At 46.2% G+C, this 10082-nt stretch overlaps 1 protein-coding gene across 6 annotated transcripts in view; it reads right to left on the reverse strand.

The window, feature by feature from the left end:
• Nucleotides 1-854: 854 nt before the first annotated feature.
• Nucleotides 855-10082, reverse strand: part of KANSL3 (KAT8 regulatory NSL complex subunit 3) — a 55135-nt gene continuing 45907 nt past the window's right edge. For all 6 annotated transcript variants that reach the window (XM_027767554.1, XM_027767553.1, XM_014583428.2 and 3 more), the window contains one exon: nucleotides 855-3378. In XM_027767554.1, the coding sequence (XP_027623355.1) occupies nucleotides 3358-3378 (21 nt within the window). In that variant the 3' untranslated portion in view covers nucleotides 855-3357. The remainder of the gene's footprint in view (nucleotides 3379-10082) is intronic.

Raw genomic sequence — 10082 nt, forward strand, 5'->3', positions numbered from 1 at the left:
GTCTCTGTCTGGCGAGCGCATGCGTCCTGTAGCAAAAACCTCTACAAAAAAAAAAAAGACTTGTATCTACTCTGCTGTGGCTGTCCCTCCACTCCTGTAAGACAGTGATCACTTAAACCACCTAATCCTCACCTCATTCCATCTGACTCACCTGAGTCAGTGTGACTTTACAAAGACAGGGAGGGAAGGAGCAGGCTGGTCTCTACTAAGGATGGTGATGATATGCCCCTGGGTGGACTGGACACTGGAAGAAATCTACCAGAACACTGGCCTCCACGCAGAGGGTCCAATGCCAGCTGTAGGGACCTGGCATTTAAAGGTTAGAAGGTCCCCTTGGATACATGTGCACAATTAATCTGGAGGTTGGAATGAACTCATTTATTCATCCCTAAGTCTTTATTTATTCACTAGGGGGTGGAGCTGTACGTTATGCAAAGGAATTCCCAACCACTGACTCAGCCCCAGCCAAGAGCCCACCATAGCGGTAGGACTCACTTTTGGCCTGCTAGAAAGTAAACTGAAGGGGTCCCATGTAGGCCAAGCCACCACCTCTCCACCTCCTAGGCTAATGTCCCTTCTGGGCTCCCATTTCAGAACCCCAACAACTGCAGAGTTGAAAGACACGACATCAGACTGCTTGGGTTCCAGTCCTGCTTCTGCCACCTCCTGCTGTGTGGATTTCTCTGTGCCTCAGTTCCTCATCTGTAAGAAAGTAAGGACAGTACCCACTTCGTAAGTCCTGGTAACAGTGAGGTGATCAAAGGCAGTGCAATATCTTAGGTAAATTTTCTGTACCTACTTCGCCGAGTGATTCCCAGAACAAAAGTGAGAAGTCAACAGAAAACAAAACAAGCTAAAGCAATCCAAAGGTTTCTTGTTTTTTATTGTTTTTGCTAAGGTAAGAACAGAACCACCACCGTGGCTCAGCTCTATAACCCAGCCAGCCCGAGACTGTTCCAATGGTGGGACTAAGACTTGGAAGGTCTTCCTCCCTCACTGATCTCTTCTCAAAGCCCATGGAGGGCATAGTCCAGAGAGTACCAATACACACCTGTCACCCAAGAATTTAAAGCCTTCTTGATCTACATTTTCTACCAACCGTATCACTTCTGAGCTGGTGGACTCCAGGTGCCATGAAATAGGTGGAGTAAAGCTTCCTTCCGCATTCTGAGAACACGGTTTGTGAAGAGCACTAGGAAACACGACTAGACAGACCTCCACCACTTCCCCCGTTAACCTGGCACTCTAAGGTGAGGAATTGTTCTCAGTTTCCCTTCCCCAGCTTTAGAGTTCTTCAAGGCATATACCCCCAGCCTCAGAAAGTCACCACGGCCACAGGCTGGGATTCACCACAAAGGCAAGATGTATTATTAGTTTTTTCTTTGGCCCCAGCACATACCAGGCCAGCATCTTCCAGGAGCAGTCCCTCCAGGACTGTCTAGGCTGCTGTCTGAAATCACAAACGGGTTGTTCAGGTCCCTCTGCATGCCCTAAATGATTCCTAAAAGCTTCACATAACCTCGCAGTCTAGCTGTCCTCTGCTCTTTTGCTTATTATGATCCTTCCCATAAAGCTATCAAATCCCTGAGTCCTGGATGCCTCTTTTGCATTTCATAACCTTCTCAAATTTACTAAATGCCTCTTGAATTTCAGGAAGCAATGACCTACCAGCTAATGCAACAATGCAGGTTAATTCTGTGTGAATATTGCTGAGACCGGGTCTGCAGGAGACGAGGGAAGGAAGGCCAGGTGTCCAGGGTACCTTCTCCACTCTTTTCTCACGTGTCTCCCTATCCAGCACCCCAACCTGTTCTGGAAGCAATCTACCAGAACACTGGCCTCCACCCAGAGGATCCAATGCCAGCTGTAGGGACCTGGCATCTAAAGGTTAGAAGGTCCCCTTGGATACATGTGCACAAATAATTTGGAGGTTGGAATGAACTCATTCATTCATCTCTAAGTCTTTATTTATTCACTAGGGGGTGGAGCTTAGGTTCCTGCACACTGTGCGCTCCTGCCTGTCACTCAGGATGAGGTGAGGCTCTTGGACTGAACACAGTTGGCCTGGGGTGGATATTCACTGTATAGTGGATCAGGATCCCAGATTAGAATTCAAGCCATATTGTGGGCCCTCTCTACCTGAGGAGAGTCACACTTAGATTGCTCTATCACCTTGACTGAAAGCATTCTAAGTATGGAAGGGAAGGGAACCTGCTCTGGAAGCCAAACCTCGAACTATCTTTGCAAACAATGTACTCAAAACCCTGTCTTCAGTGACCTTCTCCAGGGCTCACCACTTGAAGAGCTCAGGCTGGTACCAACAGCTCTGCACAGTAGAGTCACTGTCAAGAACCTTCCCGCTTCTAAGAAAGAAGACAAAGTCTCCTGGAACAGAAACAGTAAACCATGGCCTTCAGCGTGCTGATGCCCGAGGCTTCCTGGGACAGCTGCTACGTCATCTGAGCTCGCTGCCTCTGCTTCAGTCCAGCCACTGGAGGTAGGTCTTGCAGGGGCTGGGGTTTTTCCCTCTATTATGTCTTTCCACCAGTTCTGCCAGATACAGAGCCCCAAGCCCAACTTCTTTTCACCACAAGGCCTACTGACATGTCCTTCAAGCCACTTCCTTCGCTGTTCCGTACCTCTGTCAGCCTTTCTGACCTCTAGTCTCTCAGGACATAGGAACTGCTCAAAGAATGGTGACAAAGAGAAGGGCAGCCTTCACTTCCTGGCAACGGCTGCTTCTCAAATCTAGAGAAGCCGAAGGGGTTAAAAGATCACAGTTCTCTTTGCTTTTGTGATGAAACGGATGGAAATGGGAGTTCCCAGGTTTCAGATCTCAGCAGGCTGCTCAGTATCCGATGTGGGAGTTGCATGGCTGCCCAGAGAAGGCAACGGTGATATCCAGAACAAGCACTTCTGGCCAGCAAAGGGTTCTCCGTCCTTACTCCTGCAGCCTAGACCATGTAGACATTTCTTCCATCTGGGCACACGGGCAGCCCAGACTTGCAGATGGAAACTCCTTCATCAAATGCAGTGACCAGTCCCACGCCGACACCTGGGTCACATCATGGCTGGCACAGGGGAAGAAGTGCTTCTGACCCCTGCATGGCCAGATCTGTTGAAGAGGCTCAGGTATTAGGAACCAAACTTGCAGACCTTGGAGCACGATGCTTCCCTCACTGGTGTCGCGTCACCTAGCCTAAGGGTTTCACAAGACCCAAAGGCCCAACTCAGAAGACAGTGGGCAGAGGCAAAACGACCATCCTAAAGAGGTCTGCGAACAAGTGGACAGCTCTGCAGGACCACCACGAGGCAGCTGTCACCACCCTGGTCAGGAGGATGTATCGTGCTGCATCTTCAAGGCGCTGGAGGCAGGCGCTGTGGTAGGAGAGGTAGTGAACAAGGGTCAGAGCTTTACTGGGACACCATATTCAGGCCCTCCCACCCTGGAGAATTTATTCCAGAGAAGCAACTCCCGATAGGGAGGAAGCTCAATGCACAAGGACATGTTTTAGGAGCCCAGCGGTTAACAGAATATGGACTCTGGAGTCAGAGGCTCACTTTCCCACTCTGGGGCCAAGTGACTTATACTCTCCGAGCTTCCTTTTCTTCACCTGTAAAATGCAGATGACAGCACCTTCCTCCCAGGGTCATTGTGAGGATCCAGTGAGATAACTTCAAAAACACATGAGTACAATATATGCTCAACTTTGTACAAAGGTCGTTACTATGTATGAGGACAGGAAGGGAATGCAGAGAAAAGGCCATGGGTGAGTTGTTAGGAGTGAGAGAACTGAAGGAAGATTTCCATAATTCTTCTGACAATACCATATTTTAGGTCTTAAGACATTTTGTAGGTATGTGGATGCCACAAATGGTCGATCCCTGCAGCCTGGGTAGAAAGATGCAAGGGAAGGAGAGGTGGCCTCTTTTCACCAAGGCTTTCCCCGCTTTCACAGACTTTACCCCTGAGAAACTCCTAAGAAGTCTCTGAGAATTTAGCAAAGGAAATAAGATGAAGGGTACAGGAGGGGAAGAATGAAGAAGAGTCTGACATCAAAACCACAAAAGACACACCTCCCAGAAGCTCTCCCTGCCCAAAGGTAGGGCTGTGCACAGATGGTCACTCTGTCCCAATTAGAAATACAGCTGAAAAGGAGCCCCTTGCCCAGGGGCTGACTGCCAGGATGACACAGTCAGGTACAGCCAGCAAGACAGAGAAAAAGATCTCGTAAACAAGGCAGGAAGCCCACCCCAGGATCTGGATCCAGGACACAGGACACCTCTGTCCCTCGCCTCCTCCCTGAAGCTTATCAGCTGTGAGGAGGTCACAATGGCCCATTCTCAAAAGGGATGCATGTAGCATTTGCTAAGCTGTACCAGAAACAAAACAAATCATTAAGTACTTGCACAGACCTAAGGAAATCTAGCTGTACTTAATACCTTTTTTCCTTTTTAAATGCATTCCAACCATAAATACTACAGTATGTAACCCCCCCTCAAAAAAAAAGGTTGTTTTTTAAAACTTAAACAATACCATCATCACATATAAAAAGGTTAACAATTCCTTAATATCAGCAACTACTCAGTGTTCAAATTTCCAACTGCCTCATAAATCTCAAAAATGGGTGGTTGGGGACCAGCAGGTGGCATGGTGGTTAAGGCGCTGGACACTCCCACATGACAGACCATGTTTCGAGTCCCGGACCTGGTGGTTTGCTTTCTCACTTTTTCTTTCTCTGTCTCTCTCTGGTCAAATTTTTAAAAATGAATGAATAAATAAAATTAAACAAATAATTTTTAAAAATCTGCCTATACTAAAAAAAAAAAAATGTTGGGTGGTTGGCTGACAGCACATAAAAATTCACGTTTACAAAGCCTGAGAAGATTGTGAGCCCCTATAGACCCCACCACGCAACGACTACTGACCTAAGGCTATTTCCTCTCTGGATTACATAAGAAAATCAAAGCCCAGAGAGGTTAGGGGACTGGTCCAGGATTACACGGCTAGCTGAAAGCAGGCCTCACCCATGGCCCAGTGCTCTTCCTTCGATATACCGTGTAGCTGTCTGAACACAGAGGTGATGACTAGAAACGTTCAAGTCAGCAAGCCTTAATCCAGTCCCACCCCTTGCTTGTTAGAAAAGAAACACAAGACCCCTCCTAGTAACTACACATGCATTTGACAACAAAAAACAATCCCAAGCATCAACACCATCGGTAGAAGGCCTGACCTTGATTCTGTGCCTCAGATTAGCCAAGAAAAGAATTCCCATGACCTCTACTCTTTCTCCATACTAACCAGCACCCCCCCACCCCCTGCCCGCACTGTAGTAGGCTGAGGAGGCTCCACCTAGGAGGAAGGTATCGCGTGGCAAGGCTCTGAGTTCCAGCTGTGCACTGCTGTGGCATCATGACGCAAAGCTGAAGATGGCTTAAAAACAGGCCCATGTGGCTTTGTAGTCACGTCCATCAAATCATCATGGAACACACATTTCTGTGTAGTTTGTTTTAGAGTATGAGGGAGAAAAAACCACTTCCTGTCTAATTCTACAAGGGTTAAAGTACACTTTTCACACAACTAGACAAGGAAAAGATACATACATGCACCAAAGTAGGAGGTGAAGGGGAAGAAAACTATAGGCCAACCCTATTCATAAATTTGAGAACAAAATCCTAACTAAAAGCAAATCAAGAGTCAATGGTGGCTTAGTGGTTGGGAAGCTGGATTCTACATGGCCGACAGTGTGATTCGAATCCCAGCCCCAGTGGCTTAACAAACACACCAGGCACAAGTCCATGCATGCCCAAAATGCCAACAGGATGAAGTGGAGAACAAGAGATTGCAGAGCAACCACACCCCTGCTCTCTCTCTCTCCTCTCTCTGTCTGTTTCTCTCTGGTGAGAACATGCACCCTTTTGGCATATTCGACATTTTTAAAAAATTTAGAAAGAAAAAACAAATTGAGAGAACGCATGCTTTTCCTTTGAAACTTTTATTTGTTCTTTCTGTTCTCTTTGATAGGATCTTGTTTCCTTTTATGCATAATAAAGATAAATTAGGAATGTGTAAAAAGAAAAAAGAATAGGACATACTAAATAAACTGCTAAATCTAGAATGCAGATATTTTGATATAGGAAATGAAGTGTTTAGGGGCCAACAGGAGATATGATGGTTAAGAAGCAGGATGCCACAGGGCTGACTGTGAGGTTCGAGTCCTAGGCCCAGCAGCTTGTAAAACATGACAGGCATGTGTGCGTGTGTGCCCAAAATCCTAAGAGGAGAACAGGGAAGGGATTGTGGTGTGGCCATCCCTCTGAGAGGTGATTTCTCACTCCCCTCTCTCTGGTAAGTGCAAGTACCCTGTGGCAAAAAATGTGACAAAAATATGGAGAAAAAAGGGAAATGTTTGTTATGTTCATTCATTTCATTTGATTCTAAAAGGGCAAGGGAGAAAAATCCAAAATGTATTTTTCTTATCAAGAAAAAGGAAAATAACCTTAGCAAACCAAAACCAGCACCTATACTTCCTTACCTTAAGGATCTGTGTTATTAAACAATAATGTAAAGCGACTGTGGGAACAGACAGATCAAGGCTATAGATCCGTCTATAGCTCGTGGTAAGCAATAATCATTACTATGGTGGTTGAGGTGTCTGAATCCCACATGGCCAACTGGGCAGTTCGAGACCTGGACCAAGCAGCTTGAAAAGAAGCCACGGGGCCAGCAGGTGGCAGAGTGATTAAGGGGCTGGATTCCCACATGGCCAACAGCAGTGTGTTAGGCTTGGCGGCTGGGAAGTCACGCTGGCCACGTGTATGCCCATGCCCAGAGTCCCGAGAGGAGAATGGAGAAGGGATTGTGGCATGATCATCCCCTAAGGGGGTGACTTCTCACTGTCCCTCTCTCCCTCTCTAGGGAACGCACATTCCCTATAGCAAAATTAGGAAAAAAGAAAAAGAAAAAAAGCCACGGCGCCCAGTGTGATAGCACAGTGGCAGTACAATGCTCTGCAATGCTGGAAGCCACAGGAAGACTGAGGTTCAGTTCCCAAGTTGGCCTATACACACACGTGCCTGTGGTCCTAGCTGGTTGAAAAAGACCGGGGAGAGGCAATCATGGCGAGACTCTCTTGAGGGTGCTGGCCTTCCTGTCTCTCTCATGATATGAAAGGGTGAAATAAACTAAAAAAAAAAAAAAAAATTTCGTGTTTTTCAGTTTTGCAAGAGGGTATGTGTACTTTGCAGAGACAGAGCAAAAGAGAGAAAAAGTGAGAAAGCAACCCCCATGAGGAATGGTAACACCACAACCCCTTCTTCTCCATTTGCCCCTCCTTTTGAAATTACAGACACATGTGTCTAGAGTGTTCTCAGACTGCCAGGTCTGGGACTCTAATCACGCACTGGCCATGTGGATCCAGCCCCCTCGACCGCCACACTACTGGCTGGCCACAGGACTAGCTTTCCTAAGACACAAAACCGTGGAGCCATAAAGGGACCTATGCAGGGTTTTCAAAAGGTTCATGGAAAATGTGAACTAATAAAAAAAAAAAAAAAAGACAAATTATGCATGGGTTTTCCTTTTTTTTTTTTTTCATTACAAGTTTATGGAGGGAGATAGATGTGTCCTACAGGTAGACGAGGCAAGTGTCAAGGGAAGCAGGCATAGACAGAACAGGCCTTTGCCAAAGAAGGATTTCAAAAATTTTTTGCATCAAAATAAAATTGTACTTTGGGAACCAGCAGTTGGCGTAATGGCTATGTCGCTGGACTCCCATGTAGTCGACCGTGGTTTGCGTCCCGAACCCGGGGACTTAAAACTCACGCCAGGCGCGTGTGCGTGCGTGCCCAAGATCCCGAGAGAATGGAGGAGAAGGGATTGCGGCGTGACCACCCCCCCGGGGGGTGATTTCTCGCTTTCTGTCTCTATGTCTCTCTCTGTCTGGCAAGTGCACGCGCCCTATAGTGGGGGAAAAAAAAATTGTACTTTGATTCTATTTTTTCTTTTTAAGCAGAGAAAGGGATTTGGGACTAGCAGATGGCATAGCGGTTATGTTGCTGGACTCCCACATGGCCAATCGCAGTTTAAGTCCTGGACCTGGTAGCTTTAAACTCACACCAGGCACGTGGGCGTGCATGCCTGAGATCCCAGGAAAACAGAGAAGGGATTGTGGTGTGGCCACACCCCCTCCAGGGGGTAATTTCTTGCTTTCTGTCTCTCTGTCTCTCCAGCAAGCACACGCACCCTACAGCAAAAATTTCTCCAAAATAAAAATAAAAAATAAACAGACAGGGTCTCCACCCTCCCCCATTTTTAGGTTTTATATTTTTAAAAATTTTTTAAAGAATCATTTCATTAAACTTTATTTTATGTATTTGTTTATTTTTAATTTGATCAGAGAGGGACAGAGTGAGATAGAAAACTTAAGAAAGCAAGCCGCCAGGTCCAGGACTCAAACTGTAGTCAGTCATGTGGGAGTCCAGTGCCCTTAACCACCACACCACCTGCAGGCCCCTCAAACTCCCCTTTAAACAAATGTATTAAAAAAAAAAAAAAAAAAAAAGGGTCTCACTATGTTGCCTGACTGGCCCTGAGTGCAATCACCCTGCCTTAGCCTTAGCCTTAGCCTACGAGCTGAGATTTCAGGCATGTGCCGCTGTGCCTAGCTTCCACCAACTTTTTGAAGTCCCTCATATTTGAAGATTTTACCATATAAAGACTTTAGATGTCTATTTGATAAAAGGTTCAGAAATAAAAGTTAAGACATCAGTACTCAATTCTTCAACAGAAAGAAAACAAAAGCAAAAGAGAAAAGATAGGCCATTGTCAGGAGTAAAGTAAATGCAATTTATGTAATAGATAAAGGATTAACATCGAGCTACATAAAGCCACCACCCATCAAATAAAGGAAGAATATGATATGAACTTTAAATCAGGAAAACTTTTTTTTTTTTTGGAGAGATTTTCGCTATAGGCAGCGTGTGCTTGCCAGACAGACAGAGAGAGACATAGAGACAGAAAGCGAGAAATCCCCCCCCAGGGGGGATGGCCACGCCACAATCCCTTCTCCTCCATTCTCCTCTCGGGATCTTGGGCACGCGCACACACGCGCCCGGCGTGAGTTTTAAGCCACCGGGTCCGGGACACGAACCGCGGTCGACTACGTGGGAGTCCAGCGACATAGCCATTACGCTAACTGCTGGTTCCCAAATCAGGAAAACTTTTTGAAGGGCAATCAGCAATGAGCCAGATGTTAGAAGTTCATGTCCTCCACTTAGTAGTCTCTAGTCTAAAAAATGCTCTGAGAGAGATCGACAAGAATCATGAAAAACAGTGTTAACCACAGCATTATTTACAATATCAAAAAAGAAAACATAACCCAACTCAACCTAACAGGAGGAGGTGAAATTCACATTTGTACATCTACCCAGTGAAGGACTAGCCAGTCTCTGAAGAGAGATGGATAGGATTCTGTGTGGTAACAGGGAAACTCGTCACAACACAATTAATAAACACAGGCTAGCTATAAGACAGTCGGTGCTCTGTGATTCCAGCTTTGTCTGAAACAGAAAAACAATGTGCTTTTTCTAGGAAGAAAAATCTGGGAGAATCCATATCAAGCTACGAGCGAGCATCATTTCTGAGGGTAGCATCAAGGCCTACTTTCACTTTCTTATTTTTGCTGCAAGGTGCATGCACTCGCCAAAGAGACAGAGAGACACATTGAAGGAGAGGAGAAAGCGACCCCTCTGGGGCACAGCATGTTGCAATCCCTTCTCATCCATTTCTCCCTCTGTTCCGGATTCTGGGCACCCATACACATGTGCCTGGTATGTCTCACAAGCCTCCAGGTCTGGGACTCGAACCATGTAGTCAGTCAAGTGGGGAGATCCAGCTGCCTTAACCAACAAGCCACAGAGCCAACCTGGAAATGTTCACCTAAATCATGTATTTCTGTAACGTCTGAATTATTTAGCGTAAGCACAATTGCTTGTATCAACTGAAAAAATACAGAAATAAAGAAATAAGACTTCTACCTCTCCGCAAGAAGGGGTAGCTATGGCTCCAGGTACCAATCCTG

The sequence above is a fragment of the Tupaia chinensis genome, unplaced genomic scaffold, assembly GCF_000334495.1.
Source record: "Tupaia chinensis unplaced genomic scaffold, TupChi_1.0 Scaffold144276_1, whole genome shotgun sequence".
Taxonomy (NCBI): Eukaryota; Metazoa; Chordata; class Mammalia; order Scandentia; family Tupaiidae; genus Tupaia; species Tupaia belangeri.